The sequence below is a fragment of the Schistocerca serialis genome, chromosome 2 (assembly GCF_023864345.2).
Source record: "Schistocerca serialis cubense isolate TAMUIC-IGC-003099 chromosome 2, iqSchSeri2.2, whole genome shotgun sequence".
Lineage (NCBI taxonomy): Eukaryota > Metazoa > Arthropoda > Insecta > Orthoptera > Acrididae > Schistocerca > Schistocerca serialis.
Genome location: NC_064639.1, coordinates 1,107,977,914 through 1,108,000,877, shown reverse-complemented (window position 1 = coordinate 1,108,000,877; position 22,964 = coordinate 1,107,977,914). Strand labels below are relative to the sequence as shown.

The 22,964-nt window shown below is 46.6% G+C and overlaps 1 protein-coding gene across 5 annotated transcripts in view; it reads left to right on the top strand.

The window, feature by feature from the left end:
• LOC126458564 (protein ECT2) overlaps positions 1-22,964 on the top strand; it is a 229,105-nt gene that overhangs the window by 27,168 nt on the left and 178,973 nt on the right. For all 5 annotated transcript variants that reach the window (XM_050095689.1, XM_050095688.1, XM_050095687.1 and 2 more), the window contains exon 3: positions 14,243-14,373. In XM_050095689.1, the coding sequence (XP_049951646.1) occupies positions 14,243-14,373 (131 nt within the window). The remainder of the gene's footprint in view (positions 1-14,242; positions 14,374-22,964) is intronic.

Here is a 22,964-nt window from a genome sequence, read left to right as displayed (position 1 = left end):
TCCCACTTGTAATTAATTACAAGGTCCGCCGTGCCACCGCTCCGGCCGGGCTGTTTCACTGTTCACAAAGTGCGACAATTGTCGGCTGCTGCAAATGTTACTGTAGTGCACGCTAAAATTTAGGTAGGCACTTATGAGATCATCATTACCTAGTTTAATAATATTGACGTGTTAGCTGTTGAATGTTCTTGTTGCGAAGAGTAAAAATACTAACAATATGTCGAGGAAATTCTTTACTATAATAATTACAATAAAAAGTCACAGGCTTCAGATTCAATATTTTCATCTTCTGCTTGCTTCTGATTCAAATACTGTAAAAGAAAGAATCTGATGGAAAAAAATGGTAACTAATTCAGATAAGCCCAAAAAATACAGTGAAGTAAGAGAAGCTGTACAAGTAGCTTTTTACTTTGGAAGATTACTATGCAGGAACATGATGTCATCAATCGTCTGTGGCTTCAAAGACATCTGTCGGTCCTGCGTTATTTGTCCTGCAGTAGAGAAGCATCTCTCAGATGACACGCTGGTTGCTGGAATGCAGTGCACGAAGTATGCGAGTTTGGAAAGACGCAGATGGACGTTTTCACGTCCATGCCACCAAGCTGTCAGGTCGATGCCTTCTGAAAATTGGACTTTATCATTTGTATATCTGAGAATTTCATCTGACGCAAAGTCAAGATCTCTCGTCGATTCATCTTCTGAGGAATCTTCAAATTCATTAAAAAGTACGTCGGACTTCTGTGTTTTTGCAGGAATTCCAGATGTTGTTTCCTCCTTATCTTTTAACTGTGGACAATTTCTCGCAACATAATTTTTCGCTTCCTTTACAACTTCATCTTTTTCGGCACTGCTAAGAAATTTTAGGTTTTTATATTTTGGATTCAAAAACGTTGCAAGTTTATGGGTTACTGTTATGTCCTATTTGCTGATTAAAATAGATTTGGCTGTACTCTTTAAATCTATCTGAAATGGGCTGTCCCCATCATTTTTTTTTTTTTCAGGGAAAGAGAGAAATTTTAACTTCCACAACACACACAAATAAAGCGTAGGGGTTTTGGAGGCTTCGAGAGCACAAGAAGCTATTTTAAATGGTGTCAGAAAGGTTATTATATCTTCCAACATCCTCTTGTCTATCTTGTCTATAGAATCAGTCAAATTATCTTGATTTTTCTCTGACAAAATTGACAGAACTTCAAACCATTGTGAGTTAATAGACTCAAACATATCCAATTTACTGTTCCATCGTGTGTCTATATCTCCTTTCAGTGACTTTCGAAGGTGATTCTGAAGACCAGATCTTTTAAAGAAAGTTGTGATAGCTTGACAGGAATTTATTAGTCGCTGCACGTCACTCTTCTCATCATTTGCATCTCCTCGAGTCGTGCGCTCCAGCACAGTATTAAGAATGTGTGCTGAGCACGAGATCCTCTTGTATTGGCGAAGTGCTGCCACAATATTTGGACCTCTATCCGTAATGAACACGATGTTATTCACAGCATTGAATAAATCGAACGACCGTAGTATCTTAATTAATTCAAATTTAATGTTTTCTCCTGGTGTGTTTTTTTTATCTCACTCTCAAAATTTCTGGTGCACAACACTCGACCCTCAAGTTTCATTTCTTCATAATTAACATAATTTGCAGTCACTCCCATATAGTTTATTTTACGGTACAAATCAGTCCATAAATCGACAGTTAGTGCTCCACCTATATCTCTGAATATATATTCTTCACTTCTGCGGAGACAGTTTCAAGCAGACGATCGGCCGTTTCCTTCAAATTTCTGGATATGGTGGTTGGATGAGGTAGCAGTTCCTTAGCACTCACTGCACCGTACTTTGCTCCCACATCAATAAGAAACTGTGCCGTCTCGAGAATCCCAGATCCACACGCAACTTCGAATGGTAAAATGTCTTTGCTGACAAGATTGATAAGTTTTTCTGTTGCAGCTGTCTTCAAATTTGGCGGAACTTCAGGAACTTTCACGTGTCTCTTGGTATTTACCGTAAATAAGTAATTATGCTACTTTGTCCAGCCTCACACGAATGTTTTAGCAAATTTGAAGTTCCACTTTTGTGTCCAGTGTTGGAATATACTTTTTTACATGCAAAACAAGCCACTATATCTTTTATCTTTTCTTTGCCCTCAAATACGTATCCGAATTTTTTCCAAATTGGTGATTTCAATTTGTTTTCCTTCACTAATGTATTAAATTGTATCCATCAATATGGTGTTCATTTTAAGAAAGAACTCTCACTGATATTTGCTACGATGCACATTGTCTCTCGGTCACTACAAAGCGCTAACTGAAGGCAGCAGAAAATTGCAACGGGCACCTGTCTGGTAGACAGTGGGCAGGTTTGTCACCCAGAGAGCACTTCACAGGCCACACAAAGGACATGGTCGCGGAAATGGATTAGGCGCAGGTCTCTTGGGTACAGCTACGTCGGTCACAGCCAGGGGCTGAGGACAACAGACATCCGCTCTACCCGGGCCCAGGAACATTCCAAGAATGTCAACAGACTTGAAGTTTTCAACTAACATTGCAACATACGTACTGGGCAGATCCCTTGCTCATTATCTGCAAATGACCCGCGGATATCCGCGCCGGTCGCGATTTTATCCGCCAAGCAACAAATACCGCGGATATTTGCATCCGCGCATACCTCTAACCATAGCACCCTTAACAGTTACCAGAGTGTAGCCCTTCCAGCTATATGGGTAAGACTCTTGAACGAATACTCAACTGCCGTCTTGTTTGGCTACTGGAATTCCAAAGTCACCTGAGCCGCTCCCAGTGCACTTTCAGGTTCTAGCACTCCACCCTTGACAAATTAATTATACCTAAGACAGCTATACAGGAGTCGTCCTTGCCATGAAACCATTTGGTTTGTGTGGTTTTTTACCTCAAAAAAGCATGACACTGTTTGGTGGTACAACATCCTTTACCAACTTCATAAATGGGAACTAAGTGGGCATCAGCCGCTTCTTCAGGACTGGTGCTTTCGATGTCACACTGGTGATGCCTTGTCTGACTGTTACATTCGAGAGAACGAGGTCCCCCAAGGCAGTGTACTCAGTATCACATTGTTAGTCATTACTATCAATGACATTTCCTCTCCAGCCAGGAACCTTGTCAAATGCTTTTTTTTTGTGAATGACTTCACAATCTTGTACTCTTCCTCCAATCTTACAATGATGACGAGACAGCTACAGCTGACCATCAGGAGGCTGTAAACCTGGGCCAAGACAACTTTTTTTCGGTTCTCAACAGAGAAGACTACATGTGACAGTTTTAACCTTGCTCGTCAATGTTTTAACCAACCAGTGCTTACAATGAGGACAATATACAGGAAACTGTGCTCTTCGTGGGTTTATTATTTCATTCAAAATTAGTTCGACTCCCGCGCCTGAAAGACCTATGAACAAATGGCTTCCAGTCTTTGAATATTTTGAAATGGTTCGGTAGAAAATCATTGGGAGCTGGCAGGTCCCGTTACCTGGAGCTTTATAGGGTGTTTGTTCAATTACGTTTAGATTAAGGCAATGTGATCTGTGAATCGGCCCGTAATTAAAGATGTTAGACACTGTCAAACATGACTGCCATTGGATATTGTTTGGAGCCTTTCGGACCGGCCCAGTTCAGAGTCTGTGCAGAGGCTGGTGAACCACCACTCTGGATTCAGCGACGTATGCTTTTGTCTTGGCAGGCACTGAAAATCGCAACATCACCTCAGGCATTGGCATTTAGTGCAGTGGTCCAACCCAACTTTGAATGGCTGTTCAGGAATCGGCCCCACGTGGCCAAGTCGTTCAGGATACATACTGCTGACTGTGTTAAGGATCTGGATGTATCAGACCTCCGAATACACAGCCAGGGATGGAATGCATTGCAGGCTGGGTGTCTTTAGAGGCCCAAATTGATTTTAAGCTTGACGCTGTACAACAAAACTTGTACTCCAGATTACGTTTTTATGACTTCGTTTTCTTTCATTATAAGTATGTACCGGTTTCATCGTTGTTTATACAGATGGATCCCAGCAAGAAAATGCCCTCGCTTGTTCTGCTGTTTTCCATCGGAGGCTTTCAAAGGTGCATCTTCCGGAACAATTTACAGAATATGATGTGGAGTCATATGGCATTATGACAGCACTGGTGAGGACTTACAGACTCCCTCATAGAATATTTCTTGTATATTCCAACTCTCTTAGTGGCATACAAGCACTTCACCAAATGTAGTCAGTAGACCAGTTGATTCAGCTCATCCATGACGCCTTACAGTGGCTCCAACACCATGGCAAGGAGATGAACTTTTGCTGGGTACCTGGCCACATCAGGATACAGGGAAACAACATGGCTGACAAAGCAGCCAAGAAAGCATGTCGGGATGGTGTTGTCCATCAATGTCCCATCCCATTGCATGCTATCATCTTGTTTTCTGACAGGTGCGTCATGTGTTGGTGGGGGACAGAATGGTTGAAAGTGACAGAAAACAAACTGAGGTTGCTCAAATTGATCACACAGGCATGGCAGACTTCATGTCAGCCTCACCATGGGAAGGAGGTTCTGTTTACCATGCTGTGCATCAGAGATAGCCCTTTAACATATGGCTTTCTCCTCTGGGAGGATCCACCACTCTGAGGTTTGTGGTGTGCCACTTTCAGTTTATCATACTTTGGCAACATGTGCATTATATACCGATACCAGGGCAGCCCTCAATCTCGATGGAGGTATGTGCACACCATCCTCACCAATACTGATTCCAGTGATACAAGAATGGTGACATTTTGTGAACAATCAGGCATCATACCTAAATTGATGGTGGTAGTGGGGGGGGGGGGGGGGGGGGAGGGGGAGGCAGGCTTCAATGCATTACAACCTGCTCTGCGTGTGGGGCAGCCTTCGTTCCCACCCATGAGGTTGGCATGCTGACTTTGTCAGGGTGCTGATGACCAAGATGTTGGCACCTCTCATCTAAAATCATCGTATCATCATCATCATCATCAAGTTGTGTGAAATAGGTGTTTGTATGAAAGCTTAAGCTGTAGAACTACACCTCCTCTAATGCACTGTCTCATCCACAATGGTGCCCCCGCCACTACTGTTGTCTCCTCCTTTACTGTGGCATTTGTGCAGCTTGGGTCCATATAATATCGCACGCAATCTACCTTCTGTGCTCTACTGTTATAGTAGTATATAAGTCTAAAAATCTCCTCCATAGAAATAAACACGAGGTTGCAAATAGTGATGTTGCCTCAGCTTTTTCCCTCTTTCTCAGCGAGATTCAGAAGACAGCAGATGATGGCATCCAAGTGAATGTAGTCAGTATTTCATAATTTCGGGAAGTTATTTGTAATTGTTCCATAGTGTCACCTAATGAACAAAGTAAGAGATTATGGAATATTGGACGAGGATTGTAATTGGATGGAAGAATTCCTAACTCCACCATACTTAATGGAAAGAAATCAACATGTGTGAAAGTAGCTTCAGATGTATGCCAAATGAGTTTTATAGGGCTGTTTCTCCTGTTACCTGAAATTCTATTGCGGGTAACAGCAGAAACATCTTTCAGATTGTTAAAGAGTGGTGCTGTTATCTGTTGGGAAGTTGTGACACAAAAGATTTGTAGTGAAGTGCTCAAAAACCTGCAAATAGTTGATGCAGGTACTGGCACTTATTCCTCAGCATAAACAAACGAAACCCGTTAGGTAGAAATATCCTGAAAGTCAGTGTTATTTGATTACGTGATTGCCAAGTAATCACTAGAAACATGTCACTAGAAACATAGATCAGTTTTAATTATCACGAAATTTGCATTTGGACCAATCTAAAGTAGAAGGACCACATAACCCTAGTTGTAATACAAAATTCAGATGCCAGACAGTCATTGGAAAAATCACAAGGAAATTTAATTCGTCCACAAAGCAGGCAGTTTATGAAGCCCTTGTTTTACAGACTCTTGAGACTGCTTGTCAATGTGGGAACTTTGCAGGTAGGATTAGTAGGGAAAGCAGAGCAAATAAAAAAAGAAGAGCAGGATGTTTTATGATGAGTTAATATGATAAATAAGAGAATGTCATGGATATGATTAACCAACTTCAGTGGCGGATACTACAGAAGGGCAATTGTGCATTGCAGTGTGGTCTACTATCAAAATTCTGAGCACCTGCATTTACATACAAAAAAGCATCAAACAACACGTTACTTCCTAGTCATGATGATTATTGAGACATTTGAGCTCGTGTGATGGATTCTGTAGTTTCATCCTGCACACTTTCTGGAACTGCAAGAGGACACGGGCGAAATGGCAGTTGTACATGGTGAACCTCTGTCATACATTGTAAAGTATAGAGACAGGGATTAATGGTGAGTCATCATAGTGATGATGGTTGCTAAAGTTAACAATCTATGAAGAAGGTTGGGAGAGTTTTTATGCTGGAAGGAATGGATACTGTAAGCAATTGTTGGCATCCACTTAGGCAGTGAATAAACATAATTTGGTTGCAATATGATGAATGTGTAGGAACTATGGCAAAGTTAAACTGATTGTAGATCATATTCTGGAGAAGTATGTCCCAAGTAAGTGGTTTAAAGGCAGAATTACTAGTAATGGTAGAAAGTACTCCAACCGTGAACCATATGGTGGCTTGCAGAGTACGTATGTAGCTGCACATGCAGGTGTAGAAAATGTCTTGTCAACTACAGATGTCTCTAATTGTCAAATCTGCACCTGTACCCCGTCTCCTCCGTACCCCGTCTCCTCCCTACCCAGGGGTAGAAAAGGCCCAAGGTATTCCTGCCTGTCGTAAGAGGCGACTGAAAGGAGTCTCTCATGTTTCAGCCTTTGTTATGGCCCCCTGTAGGGTTTGACTTCCATTCTTCAAAATTTTTCCAAAGAGAGAGTGAATTGAGGAAGGGCGCCTTACATGGTGCGTCGTGTCCATCATGTGCTGAGACCTATCGCAGCCTTCGTTGACGTGGATCTGCATTTCAGCTCATGCTCCAGCTGTTGGGTGAGGTCACCCTCCTGGATGTGCATTTTTCCATCAACTGTGCAGTATCGTTTTCTGTGCTGACAATGATAATGGACTTGTTAGTTGGTTGTATCTGACATCCAGCATGGTAGCCAGTCTGCTGTGGTGGGGCCGCCATGTACTCTGTTGGTTGTAGCCCACTGACCACACAGGGTTCGCTCTTCCGATGCCTGCACCTTTAATTCTCCACGTATGCCAAGGGGTAGTTGCCCATCCCCCTGCCAGGTGGCTTTTGCTGCAGCTGAGTGGTGGCCGTGGGGAGGGCCCCTGGTTGGAGTGGGTGGCATCAGGGCGGATGACACGCGATGAAGCGTAGTCCATCATCTTTTGCTGGTGGTGAAACACCAGCAGTCTCTAAGCGATCACGAACTCAATTCAATGCACAGAAGTAAGACCCCAAATTGTTTCCCTCCCTGGCCACACCATAGGAGGAACGTCAGGCTAAGGATGGCAGAGGATCTTATTCGCCCCGGTACCTTGTACGTTCGAGAGCTGATGCTTAATCTTTCATGACGATGAAGCCTCAGTTGTTTTGTTGAGCATTTAGAGGACAAGTTCGGGGAGGTGGAGGGCTCGTCCAAAATGAGATCTGGGTCAGTCTTGATCAAAACAGCATCCTCTGCCCAGTTATGGGAGTTACTCATTGTGACAAGCTGGGGGATGTTTCTCTAACCATCACACCCCATAAGAGCTTAAATATGGTCCAGGGTATCATATATCACAGAGGCCTTCTTTTGCAGTCCGACAATGAGCTGCACACCAATTTAGTGCGGCGAAGTGTACATTTCGTCCGACTTGTCCACCTGGGTCCGAAGGATAATCAGGTTGCCAGCGGTGTCTTCATCTTGGCCTTTGAGGGTGATACATTGCTCGAGAAGGTCAAAGTAATGGTCTACTGATGTGATGTAAAGCCCTTGATGAGGTGCTTTGAGTGCTGGAAGTTCGGCCATATGTCTTCCCACTGTACTTCCAGCGTCACATGCCTAGATTGCGGACGCCCATCACATCCCAATACTCCATGTGCCCCGCTCCTATCTGTTCCACCTGCGGAGAGCACTATTCACCTTGTTCGCCTGACTGCAGGATTCTCCAGAAAGAAAGGAAAATCATGGTGTAAAAGACCCTGGACAGACTGACCTACACTGAGGTGAAGAGAAAATTTGAACGCCTGAATCCTGTGCTTATGACATCGTCTTATGCCGCCGCTACAACATTTCTGGCACCGTCAGCTCTCGGAGCCGGAAGACTACACCTGCCCCCCTTTATGGTGGGGGGCATTTCCCTCCCTGTTGCTCCTGCACCACTTACTTCGGGAGCAACACCCCCACCCCCAACTTCTAAGCCAGAGAAGCATAAGTCTTCTTCCACTTCTCTCACTAGGAAGGGGTCCCCTGGGTTACTCCCTTCCCATGTTTCTTCTAGTGGGAAAGACGACACCTGCCAGTGGCTGAAGAGCCCAAAAGCAGCTGGTCGTAGGGCTTCACGCTCATCCTCAGTCCCGGAGACTGACCCAGTGAAGTCCTCCCAGACAGGGAAACCCAAGGGGCAGTGAGAGACCAAGGAAATTGCGGTGGCACCCACACCCCACTACCTACAAGCTCTGCGTGGCGTCCACTGAGGACCTAGATCTTGCCAGACCTTCAGACACAATGGATATAGACTGCTCAGACAATAAATCGGTGGCAGCAGGTGACTCTGAGGTGCAAACTGCCTCACTGAATGTTCCATGCCTTCCCAGCCTCACAATGTCACCCTCCAGTGGAATTGTGGCGGTTTTTTCCACCACCTGGCTGAGCTATGGCAACTGTTAAACTTCATACCTGCTATCTGCTTTGCCCCCCAGGAAAAATGGTTCCCAGCAATGCGGACCTCTGCCCTCCGCAGCTATAAGGGATGTTACAGGAATCATAGCGACTATAATTGAGTGTCAGGTGGAGTTTGTGTTCGTGTCCTAAACTCGGTCTGTAGTGAACATGTGCCCCTTCAAACCCCTCTTGAGGCTGTGCCTATCAGAATAAGGACGACACAGGGAGTAACTGTCTGCAATGTATATCTTCCTCCAGATGGTGCTGTACCCTTGAATGTATTAGCTGCACTGATTGCTCAACTCCCTTAACCGTTCCTACTTCTGGGAGATTTTAATGCCCATAACACCTTGTGGGGTGGTACCATGTGTAGGCGCCCCGGTGGTCCCGGTCGCCTACGGTGGACTGGATGGCCGAGCGGTGACCTCTCCAGTTGTCAGGATGCTAGGAAGTAGCCGTAGAAGCGTCAGAAACGCCAAAGAAATATAATTAATTCATAACACATTTATTCCTGCCGAGTACAATGTGGCTTGGTGACATCAACGACCTTCCCCAAGTCCTCGCTGACTCGTAGCCCTTACTTCGGCCGCGCGTGGATGTCGGTGCCCGGCTCGCGGCGGACAGCGGGCTGCTGCGCGTAGAGGCTCTGGGTTGGAGTCCCCGGCACTGTCGACACCAGAAGCATTCTCGTAGTACGGAATGTACTCTATCCCACCCCGTCTTCTTCCCTGCTCCTCCTGGTGGCTCGTCCGCGGTGGACGGGCGGAACGGGCTGCAGTCCCCCAGCGTCGTCGGCTCACCCGGTAGTGACGGCGGATGCACAGGATCTTGACGATGGCTCACTGATGTGGTCAGCATTGGCGGTGAGCGAGCCTGCCACGATGTCTGCTAATCCTGGGTTGATGATTGACAGCGGCAGCAGAGAGGACCAGAGCTGGTACTGTCCCCTCGCCTCTGCTGCTGGATGGGCCGCTCTTACTACATCATCTCCTTAATAAAGATTAAGATGTTGATCACCGAGCTAAGCTCTACGCAGTGACCCAGTATACATCTAACTGCAAGTCTAACTGAGAGTGCCTTCTTGCTATCCAAGCTGGTGTATTTAAAGGAAGCACAAGCGGCGTCCTGACGTCATGCTCGTTTGTAATGACCGCATTCGTTCCACTTATACTGCTGATTCATCCTTCGTACTCGCCCCCAGGTGTTCTTGCGACAGAGTTACGTTTTGTAGCAGTTCTCTCTCGCCTGTTGTGTGTAACCAGGACGTTGCCCCTGTGTGACGACACATTCCAATATATGTGAAATCCTCCTACCTCTTGATTAACCTACTGCCTCTGGCTCTCGGCATAGGCAACGAATCTCTGACAATATTCCACGTTTCCAACTCTTTACTATTCCGCGACACTACACATGCTTACTGGCCGAGGCAGAGATCAAAACTTTACTGTCGCAGTTCGACCTCAGTCTCCTAAAAACTGGGGCCGCCACACATTTCAGTCTGGCTCATAGTAGTTACTCGGCCCTTGATTTATCAATTTGCAGTCCAGGACTTCTCCCATCTATCCACTGGAGAGCACATGATGACCTGTGTGGTAGTGACCATTTCCCCATCTTCCTGTCACTGCCCAGCGTCAGGCACAAGGATGCCTGTGCATATGGGCTGAATCTTCCCCACACGGTAACATCGATGTGACGGTTGAGCAGGTGACTAGCACAATAGTTTCTGCGGCAGAAAACGCAATCCCTTGCTCTTTAGGGTGCCCGAGGTGTAAGGCAGTCCCTTGGAGGTCGCCGTAAGTTGCTGAAGCAATTAAGGAGTGTCGGCGAGCTCTACAGTGGCATAAGCGGTACCCTTCCCTAGAGCACATCATAGCCTTTAAACAGCTCTGTTCCTGTGTTCGCTACCTTATCAAACAACGGAAGGAGTGTTGGGGAGAGAGACTTCTCCACCATTGGGTGCCACACGTCACCTTACCAAGTCTGAGCAAAAAATCAAACGTTTTTTCGGGTACCAGGCCCCAACAGCTGTCCCCGGTGTTACTATAAATGGCGAGTTATGTTTCGACTCAAACACGATTGCAGAGCACTTTGCTCTATCCTCTGTGTTAGAGAATTACCCCCAGCCTTTCGTACACTCAAACTGCGGCTGGAAGGGAATGTCCTCTCATTCACTACACACTGCAGTGAATCCCATAATGCCACATTTACAGAGCGGGAGCTCTTCAGTGCCCTCTGCCCCTCTCCCCCCCCCCCACACGCACCACACCCTCAGCCCCTCTCCCCCCCCACACGCACCACACCCTCAGCCCCTCTCCCCCCCCACACGCACCACACCCTCTGCCCCTCTCCCCCCCCCACACGCACCACACCCTCTGCCCCTCTCCCCCCCCACACGCACCACACCCTCTGCCCCTCTCCCCCCCCCACACGCACAACACCCTCTGCCCCTCTCCCCCCCCCCCACACGCACAACACCCTCTGCCCCTCTCCCCCCACACACACCACACCCTCTGCCCCTCTCCCCCCACACACGCACCACACCCTCTGCCCCTCTCCCCCCCACACACGCACCACACCCTCTGCCCCTCTCCCCCCACACACACACCACACCCTCCGCCCCTCTGCCCCCCTTCACACACCACACCCTCTGCCCCTCTGCCCCCCTTCACACACCACACCCTCCGCCCCTCTCCCCACCCACACACACCACACCCTCCGCCCCTCTCCCCACCCACACACACACCACACCCTCTGCTCCTCTCCCCCCCACACGCACCACACCCTCTGCCCCTCCCCCCCACACACACCACACCCTCTGCCCCTCTCCCCCCACCCCACCCGCCCCTCACCCCCCACCCCCTCCGCCCCCCACCCACTCTGCCCCTCTCCCCCCACCCCCCTCCGCCCCTCTCCCCCCACCCCCTCCGCCCCTCTCCCCCACCCCCTCCGCCCCTCTCCCCCACCCCCTCCGCCCCTCTCCCCCCACCCCCACCGCCCCTCTCCCCCCACCCCCACCGCCCCTCTCCCCCCACCCCCACCGCCCCTCTCCCCCCACCCCTCCGCCCCTCTCCCCCCACCCCTCCGCCCCTCTCCCCCCACCCCTCCGCCCCTCTCCCCCCACCCCTCCGCCCCTCTCCCCCCACCCCTCCGCCCCTCTCCCCCCACCCCCTCCGCCCCTCTCCCCCCACCCCCTCCGCCCCTCTCCCCCACCCCCTCCGCCCCTCTCCCCCACCCCCTCCGCCCCTCCTCTCACCCACCCCCTCCGCCCCTCCTCTCCCCCACCCCCTCCGCCCCTCCTCTCCCCCACCCCCTCCGCCCCTCTCCCCCACCCCCTCCGCCCCTCTTCCCCACCCCCTCCGCCCCTCTTCCCCACCCCCTCCGCCCCTCTCCCCCACCCCCTCCGCCCTCCGCCCCTCTTCCCCACCCCCTCCGCCCCTCTTCCCCACCCCCTCCGCCCCTCTCCCCCACCCCCTCCGCCCCTCTCCCCCACCCCCTCCGCCCCTCTCCCCCACCCCCTCCGCCCCTCTCCCCCACCCCCTCTGCCCCTCTCCCCCCACCCCCTCTGCCCCTCTCCCCCCACCCCCCTCCGCCCCTCTCCCCCCACCCCCTCCGCCCCTCTCCCCCACCCCCTCCGCCCCTCTCCCCCCAACCCCTCCGCCCCTCTCCCCCCACCCGCTCCGCCCCTCTCCCCCACCCGCTCCGCCCCTCTCCCCCCACCCCCTCCGCCCCTCTCCCCCCACCCCCTCCGCCCCTCTCCCCCCACCCCCTCCGCCCCTCTCCCCCCACCCCCTCTGCCCCTCTCCCCCCCACCCCCTCTGCCCCTCTCCCCCCACCCCCTCCGCCCCTCTCCCCCCACCCCCTCCGCCCCTCTCCCCCACCCCCTCCGCCCCTCTCCCCCACCCCCTCCGCCCCTCTCCCCCACCCCGTCCGCCCCTCACCCCAACCCCCTCCGCCCCTCACCCCAACCCCCTCCGCCCCTCTCCCCCCACCCCCTCCGCCCCTCTCCCCCACCCCCTCCGCCCCTCTCCCCCCACCCCCTCCGCCCCTCTACCCACACCCCCTCCGCCCCTCTACCCACACCCCCACACACCCCCTCTGCCCCTCTCTGCCCCTCTTCCCCCACCCCCACACACCCCCTCCGCCCCTCTCTGCCCCTCTTCCCCCACCCCCACACACCCCCTCCGCCCCCCCCCCCTCCGCCCCTCTCCCCCCCACCCCCGCACACCCCCTCCGCCCCTCTCGTCCCACCCCCGCACACCCCCTCCGCCCCTCTCCCCCCACCCCCACACACCCCCTCCGCCCCTCTCCCCCCACCCCCACACACCCCCTCCGCCCCTCTCCCCCCACCCCCACACACCCCCTCCGCCCCTCTCCCCCCACCCCCACACACCCCCTCCGCCCCTCTCCCCCCACCCCCACACACCCCCTCCGCCCCCCTCCGCCCCTCTCCCCCCACCCCCACACACCCCCTCCGCCCCTCTTCCCCCACCCCCACACACCCCCTCCGCCCCTCTGCCCCTCTTCGCCCAACCCCACACACTCCCTCTGCCCCTCTCCGCCACCCCCCCCAACCCTCCGCCCCTCTCCCCCCACCCCCGCACACCCCCTCCGCCCCTCTCCCCCCACCCCCACACACCCCCTCCGCCCCTCTCCCCCCACCCCCACACACCCCCTCTGCCCCTCTCCCCTCACCCCCACACACCCCCTCCGCCCCTCTCCCCCCACCCCCACACACCCCCTCCGCCCCTCTCCCCCACCCCCACACACCCCCTCCGCCCCTCTCCCCCACCCCCACACACCCCCTCCGCCCCTCTCCCCCCACCCCCACACACCCCCTCCGCCCCTCTCCCCACACCCCCTCCGCCCCTTTCGCCCCCACCACCACACACCCTCAGCCCCTCGTCCCCAATCACCCTCATTCCTCTTCCCCTCTCTATCTCCCCCCTCCTCTCTATCTCCCCCCTCCTCTCTATCTCCCCCCTCCTCTCTATCTCCCCCCTCCTCTCTATCTCCCCCCTCCTCTCTATCTCCCCCCTCCCTACCAACTCCCGTCCCCCATGTTTTGTCAAACTGTAGTTCTGTATCACATCCTTGTTGCTCATTTATGAAATGATGAGCAAATGTGAAGATGTGCTTGCCATATCACTACTTTAATAGTATACATGTAAATGAAAAGCATTGATTTCAGTCAAGTTATAGTTGTCAATCTTTTAAAAAGGATCTTGCTAGAGCAGTGGTGATAGTATTTAGCAGTAATTGAGAATTCATACTGCATTAAAAGAAGCAATTATCAACATTTGTGTAATAAATAATTACATAGTTTTTAGAAACCCATTATATGTTATTTGCCTATCACTAGCTAAATAGATTTTGTTGTAATAATCTTCAAAAATTTTTTTCAGAAATTTGGCATCCCTGTTGTGGAATCAGATAGTGGTAGTGAGTTCCTAAATGATGGAACGTGTGACACAGTTTTCATTACAAATGATTTCTCTGGGTCTGCGTTTGAAGCTATTCATCGATCCGAACAGAGGTTTGTAAACTTGTATTTGATTCCTGATTTGTGTTTCCTGTTTTCTTTACTAACTCCCTCTCGTCGTCCTCAACCTTAAATTGTTAACATACGTTTAATGACTATTTTTATGAGTAAATATAAATCAGACAAAAAAATTACTCTCTATTTAGAGATGCAGTTAGTAGGCTTGCACTAGCAGCAGCAATTTGTAGTTAATTTCAAGCCCTTCTGTGTGAACTTCACTACGAAGTTTTGTAAAGTAGACCTGCGTTTTTGATTAAAGCTGCTAGAAGACAATTAACCAGTAATGACCAGCAAAGATACTGAATAAATGCCTTGAGTAAGCGTGACTGACGATGGTTTAATTGGAAGACCTGTACTTGGATAATGGTACTCTATGTTGATAATGGGACTAAAATAAATGTCAGTCCCCATGCACAGTGCACTTGTCAGCTAGGAATGTCATGAATGTAACCAACAAAACTGTAGCGTCATCTGATGCAACTGACAAACTGTATTAAATGTTGTTGTTGTCTTCAGTCCTTAGACTGGTTTGATGCAGCTCTCCATGCTACTGTATCCTGTGCAAGCCTCATCATCTCCCAGTACCTACTGCAGCCTACATCCTTCTGAATCATTCATCTCTTGGTCTCCCTCTATGATTTTTACCCTCCACGTTGCCCTCCAATACTTAATTGGTGATCCCTCGATGTCTCGGAACATGTCCTACCAACTGATCCCTTCTTCTAGTCAAGTTGTACCACAAGCTCCTCTTCTCCCCAATTCTATTCAGTACCTCCTCATTAGTTATGTGATCTACCCATCTAATCTTCAGCACCACATTTTGAAAGCTTCTATTCTCTTCTTGTCTAAACTATTTATCGTCCACGTTTCACTTCCATACATGGCTACACTCCATACAAATACTTTCAGAAACGACTTCCTGACATTTAAATCTATACTCGATGTTAACAAATTTTTCTTCTTCAGAAACGCTTTCCTTGCCATTGCCAGGCAACATTTTATATCCTCTCTACTTCAACCATCATCAGTTATTTTGCTCCCCAAATAGCAAAACTCCTTCACTACTTTAAGTGACTCATTTCCTAATCTAATTCCCTCAGCATCACCTGACTTAATTCGACTACATTCCATTATCCTCGTTTTGCTTTTGTTGATGTTCATCTTATACCCTCCTTTCATGACATTGTCCATTCCGTTCAACTGCTCTTCCAAGTCCTTCGCTGTCTCTGACAGAATTACAATGTCATCGGCGAACCTCAAAGTTTTTATTTCTTCTCCATGGATTTTAATATCTACTCCGAACTTTTCTTTTGTTTCCTTTATTGCTTGCTCAATATACAGATTGAATAACAATGGGGAGAGGCTACAACCCTGCCTCACTTCCTTCCCAACCACTGCTTCCCTTTCATACCCCTCAACTCTTATAACTGCCATCTGCTTTTTGTACAAATTGTAAATAGCCTTTCGCTCCCTGTATTTTACCCCTGCCACCTTCAGAATTTGAAAGAGAATATTCCAGTCAACATTGTCAAAAGCTTTCTCTAAGTCTACAAATGCTAGAAACGTAGGTTTGCCTTTCCTTAATCTATCTTCTAAGATAAGTCGTAGGGTCAGTATTGCCTCGCCTGTTCCAACATTTCTACGGAATCCATACTGATCTTCCCCGGGGTTGGCTTCTATCAGTTTTTCCATTTGTCTGTAAAGAATTCACGTTAGTATTTTCAGCTGTGACTTATTAAACTGATAGTTCAGTAATTTTCACATCTGTCAACACCTGATTTCTTTGGGATTGGGATTATTATATTCTTCTTGAAGTCTGAGGGTATTTCGCCTGTTTCATACATCTTGCTCACCAGATGGTAGAGTTTTGTCAGGACTGGCTCTCCCAAGGCTGGCAGTAGTTCTAATGGAATGTTGTCTATTCTCGGGGCCTTGTTTCGACTCAGGTCTTTCAGTGCTCTGTCAAACTCTTCACGCAATATCATATCTCCCGTTTCATCTTCATCCACATCCTCTTCCATTTCCATCATATTGTCCTCAAGTACATCGCCCTTGTATAGACCCTCTATATATTCCTTCCACCTTTCTGCTTTCCCTTCTTTGCTTAGAACTGGATTTCCATCTGAGCTCTTGATATTCATGCAAGTGGTTCTCCTTTCTCCAAAGGTCTCTTCAATTTTCCTGTAGGCAGTCTCTATCTTACCCCTAGTGAGATAAGCTTCTACATCCTTACATTTGTCCTCTAGACATCCCTGCTTAGCCATTTTGCACTTCCTGTCGATCTCATTTTTAGACGTTTGTATTCCTTTTTGCCTGCTTCATTTACTGCATTTTTATATTTTCTCCTTTCATCAATTAAATTCAATATTTCTTCTGTTACCCAAAGGTTTCTACTAGCCCTCGTCTTTTTACCTACTTGATCCTCTGCTGCTTCACAATTTCATCCCTCAAAGCTACCCATTCTTCTTCTTCTACTGTATTTCTTTCCCCCATTCCTGTCAATTGTTCCCTTATGCTCTCCCTGAAACTCTATACAACCTCTGGTTCTTTCAGTGTATCCAGGTCCATCTCCTTAAATTCCCACCTTTTTGCAGTTTCTTCAGTTTTAATCTACAGTTCATAACCCATGGAAATGTCTTACAATTTAAAACCTGGTTCCTAAAACTCTGTCTTGCTATTATATAATGTACCTGAAATCTTCCAGTGTCTCCAGGCAACTTCCATGTATACAACCTTCTTTCATGATTCTTAAACCAAGTGTTAGCTATGATTAAGTTATGCTCTGCGCAAAATTCTACCAGGCGGCTTCCTCTTTCATTCCTTACTCCCATTCCATATTCACCTACTACGTTTCCTTCTCTTCCTTTTCCTACTATTGAGTTTCATTCACCCATGGCCATTAAATTTTCGTCCCCATTCACTATCTGAATAATTTCTTTCATCTCATCATACATTTCATTAATCTTTTCGTCATCTGCAGAGCTAGTTGGCATATAAACTTGTACTACTGTGGTAGGCGTGGGCTTCGTATCTATCTTGGCCACAATAATGCGTTCACTATGCTGTTTGAAGTAGCTTACCCGCACTGCTATTGTTTTATTCATTATTAAACCTACTCCTTCATTACCCCTATTTGATTTTGTATTTATAATCCTGTATTCACCTGACCAAAAGTCTTGTTCCTCCTGCCACCGAACTTCACTAATTTCCACTATATCTAACTTTAACCTATCTGCCCCATTAAGGGATCTGACATTCCATGCTCCGAGCAGTAGAACGCCAGTTTTCTTTCAACTGATAACAACGTGCTCCTGAGTAGTACCCGCCCTGAGATCCGAATGGGGGACTATTTTACCTCCGGGATATTTTACCCAAGAGGACGCCATCATCATTTAATCATATAGTAAAGCTGCATGTCCTCGGGAAAAATTATGGCTGTAGTTTCCCCTTGTTCAGCTGTTCGCAGTACCAGAACAGCAAGGCCATTTTGGTTAGTGTTACAAGGCCAGATCAGTCAATCATCCAGACTGTTGCCCCTGCAACTACTGAAAAGGCTGCTGCCCCTCTTCAGGAACCACACGTTTGTCTGGCCTCTCAACAGATACTCCTCCGTTGTGGTTGCACCTACGGTACGGCTATCTGTATCATTGAGGTACGCAAGCCTCCCCACCAACGGCAAGGCAAGGTCTATGGTTCATGGGGGGGGGGGGGGGGTGTATTTAATGCAACTTACTAATATAGTACCTGCACTACAGAGGTGCCTGCAGTAGACAGATTGGTGTATTGTTAATAATTCCCCATGGGACGCAAGAGCAGGACTGTTGGCTTTTATATCCCTAGTGCCTCACTGTGGCTTGTGAAGTTGTTCTTTGGGCAACAAATGACACATTGTGCTGCTCAGTTACAATAAGCCCCATAATAGTTAAGAATGGATGATAAGATTTTGCTTTGGCACTAGTCAGATGAGTAATATTCTTGTAATCAGACAGATCTAATATCCTTGTAATACCTGGTAATAGTATTATTATTATTATTATTATTATTATTATTATTATTATTATTATTATCTTTCCTTTCTCAGACCTTAGGTCTGGTTCGGAATGAAAGTGACGCGGACCTTGATCAAGCGTCACTTCCTTTTAACTGTACGGTATATGTTACATTGCGTCTAGGAACTTTCGGGTAATTGAACATGTATCAATAATTACGGATTTCTGAAGTTGTATATATAAGTTTGGATGTAGCTGTATTGCATTGATGTACTGGTGGATATTGCGTGGTATGACTCCTGTAGTTGAAAGTATAATTGGTATAATGTCAACTTTATCCTGATGCCACATGTCCTTGACTTCCTCAGCCAGTTGGATGTATTTTTCAATTTTTTCTCCTGTTTTCTTCCGTATATTTGCTGTATTGGGTATGGATATTTCAATTAGTTGTGTTAATTTCTTCTTTTTATTGGTGAGTATGATGTCAGGTTTGTTACGTGGCGTTGTTTTATCTGTTATAATGGTTCTGTTCCAGTATAATTTGTATTCATCATTCTCCAGTACATTTTGTGGTGTATACTTGTATGTAGGAACGTGTTGTTTTAAAAGTTTATGTTGTAAGGCAAGCTGTTGATGTATTATTTTTGCGACGTTGTCATGTCTTCTGGGGTATTCTGTATTTGCTAGTATTGTACATCCGCTTGTGATGTGATCTACTGTTTCTATTTGTTGTTTGCAAATTCTGCATTTATCTGTTGTGGTATTGGGATCTTTAATAATATGCTTGCTGTAATATCTGGTGTTTATTGTTTGATCCTGTATTGCAATCATGAATCCTTCTGTCTCACTGTATATATTGCCTCTTCTTAGCCATGTGTTGGATGCGTCTTGATCGATGTGTGGCTGTGTTAGATGATACGGGTGCTTGCCATGTAGTGTTTTCTTTTTCCAATTTACTTTCTTTGTATCTGTTGATGTTATGTGATCTAAAGGGTTGTAGAGGTGGTTATGAAATTGTAGTGGTGTAGCCGATGTATTTATGTGGGTGATTGCTTTGTGTATTTTGCTAGTTTCTGCTCGTTCTAACAGATTATTATTATTATTATTATTATTATTATTATTATTATTATTATCTAGATCAATTGAGAGTAATACAAATGCCACAATTCATTTTTCCTTAAAGGAAACACGAAATCATACCAGTTCGAGTTTTTACACTAAATGTTGTTTCAGTTTACTTGTCCTCTATACTTTTGTCTGAAGTTTACTTTCTCCTTAACATTATTACCACGTACACTGCTTACCTCCTGTAACACGAGAAAGGCTGAGTTTCTGACAGTCTGAAAACAATGGAAAGGTGTCATAAAACATTCTCATATTTGACTCATAAGTTTTGGAAGTTATTATGACAATTATTTAACATGATAATTAGTATGTTACAGTAAACTCTCGATTTATATGAGTGGGTTATCCACATGCCCATTTGCCGTCCCCCCTCCCCCTTCTATTTAAAAAAAAGAAAGGCTGCTTAAGCTTTTTGCTGAAATTCTTTGTTTACCCAGGACTGGTTACCGATCAATGATGTCAAGTTACAACACAAGTGAAGTAAACAATGTGCTGCTCAAACACCGTAAGCACTGGAGTGTATTGTTGCGGTGGATACTGTAGTAATTTGGTTTTCTGTTAGTACCCAACAGTTTCTGTAAAGCAAAAACGTGTTGTTGTGCTGATACAGCAGAAACTGGAAATAATATGCAAACTTGAAGGCAATATTGATACGCTGACTCTCGCTCTGAGTTACAGTGTAGGTGAAACTACACTCCATGATATTCAGAAAAAAACAAAAACAAACTAATTCAATTTGCTAGCAGAATGACTGCTCTAAAAGTATGTCAAAGTGGAAGGCTATGAAAATGCCTACATATGAACAACTGGATAAAGCCATATGGTGTCACCAGGAAAGGGTGGAGGGCACACAAGTTTGCGACCCAATATACACCAAACAGGCCCAGCATTTCTTCAAATCTTTGAGGATTGAAGCAGATTTTAATGTATCTTCCGGTTTGGCTATCAAGATTTAAACGGTATTGTGGTTCAGGAGATTCCCATCCAAGGAGGAAAGTTACTTGTAAATTATAAGGCTGCTTCAGAATTTTGTAATGGTTTCCAGGAGTTTATTGCACAAGAAAATATAGAACTGGAGTAAATATATAATGCGGACGAAACTGGACTGTTCTGGAAGTGTCTGCCAACAGAGACTTCAGCTTTTGAGGCAGATCATAGCGTGGCTTGTCATAAATCAGTAAGGAAACGGTAATTGTGTAGTGTTAATGGTACAGGATTACATAAAGTGAAACTTTTTATAATAGGTAAAGCTAAAAATGAGCCGTTTCAATGGAAAAGAAATTCGCAATTTACCTGTCCACTGTTTTCACCAGAAAGGGGCCTGGATGGACCACACAATATTTCAAACATGGTTCCATAATTGCTTTGTACCACAGGTGCAAGAATGTTGAAGGGTCTACTTGCAAGGGCTGTATTGTTACTGGACAATGCACAATCACACCTGAATGCACTTTTTCTTAAATTGAATGATGGGATGATATTTGTAAAACATTTACACCCCAATGTGATGGCCTTAATTCAGCCAATGGATCAGGGTATCATTGCTACAATGAAGAAAATTTATAGAGGTAATCTGCTATAAAGACTTATTGATTGGGCAACAAACAATCTTCAAATGTTTTGGAAACAATTGATTGTGCTAGATGCAATTTAATGTGTCGAAGTTGTGGTGCAAAGTAAAACAATCAGCCAAGGCAAAGTCATGTAAAAACATTAATCCTAAACTTGATGAAATCAGTGGTTCTGATGATGAAGAAGTCTACTCATTAGCAGCGTTAGCTGCAGTTTTGAAAAGACCTCCAGAGGTTGTCAAACTGTTGAAAAGAAACTATTTCTGAATGGTTTGATGTGAACTGCACTGAGCCAGGTGATGCGATGTTGAGTGACAGTGCTATTGCTCAGTGAGTATGAAGAAAATCTGAGGTGGTGAATGACAGTGATGAAGATGACTACATTCCCCTAATTCCAGAAACATTAATCAGTCATGCATCAGCACTTCAAATGTGCTGAAGGATTACAGGACTACCTGGAACAGCAAGAAGGCACTCACCTTTCTGGCAAGTTGGTGTTGAGTAAAATATGTAGTGAGATGTATAAAAGACAAGCTACCTCACTGAGACAGAAATAAACTCAAGACTATTTTGTTTCACATTAGTGTAGTGTAATGTGAAATTGGCTTGCACGTTCTTTGTGAGTACTGTATCTCACAAACAATACTATGAATAAAATAGAATAAAGTTAAGTGATTTTAATTATAGCATTGTAATTAATTTTTGTTTTTGAACAACTCTAATACATTACTGTGTACTTTGTGTGCTATCCATGGAATTAGATTATCTGCAGTTTTCAAGTCCTGAATTACAGTCTATAATTGATAGTACATTGTACTTATGTAACTTATCCCAACAAAAAGATATCATACCTAATTATCATTGCTCTTGCTAACACATTTCCTAGACTATAGATTTTCGTATATTAACTGTTTGTAGGTAAATTTCAGTGTTCTTTTGAACTCCTCCAGGTGTCATTCTCCAACACAGGTCACCAGATTTTTCTCATCACTTTCTTTTGAAAACATTCAGTTTTTCTCTTTCCTTCTTGGTAAGCATCCAGCTTTCTGAACCATACAGTACTACTGGGCATGCGATGGTGTTATATATTTTCATCTTTGTGCTGACTGACAAAGCTTAACTTTTGAGTGGGCTGCTTAGAGCATGCAGACATCTTGATCCTGAGGATATTCTCTCATTGTATCCATTGTTTATGTTTTTTATATTTATACTTCTGAAGATAACTAAACTGATGAACTTCATAAAGCAACCCACTGTCATCCAGAAATTAAAAAGTAGGAGACAGCAATGGGCTGGGCATGTGGCTGGAATGGAAACCAACAGAATTTTCTTAAGAAGGCAATTGAAGGCACCTTCCGAGCAACAAGACAATTGAGCCGACCTCGCACACAGTGGAAAAGTAACATAGAGCAGGATTACACAGCATTAGGAATCCCTATTATACTTGCATGTGTTCTACACGTGGCTTTGTTGTACTTTTCATTCAAGTCATAAGAACCCACTAGATGTATTAAACGCAGGTGATTTCAGTTAAATGCACACATTTTTTTTCATATATGGCTTTGTGGACCTTAACGCAGTTGTCACAGATCTTGTTGCCTTTTCGGAGACTGATTTGATACTACTTCTGCTGTCAGGATGATTTTGGTCCTGTGTCCTCTTTTTTTGTCTGTTCTTCGTGTTGCTCTTCCGTTACCTTGAGTTTATTCACCAGCTAACATACGAACTTCTTCCATCCCATTTTGTTGTTTGTTGCTATTTTGTAGATTAGCAATGCACTTCTTGCCACTGTGTCCTGTCCCCCCCCCCCCCCCCCCCCCCCCCCCCCCCCCCAGGGGGTCCACAACTCTTTTGTGGATACGTGCGTGGCGAGCACGGGGCCCCGAGTCATTGCAGCCTT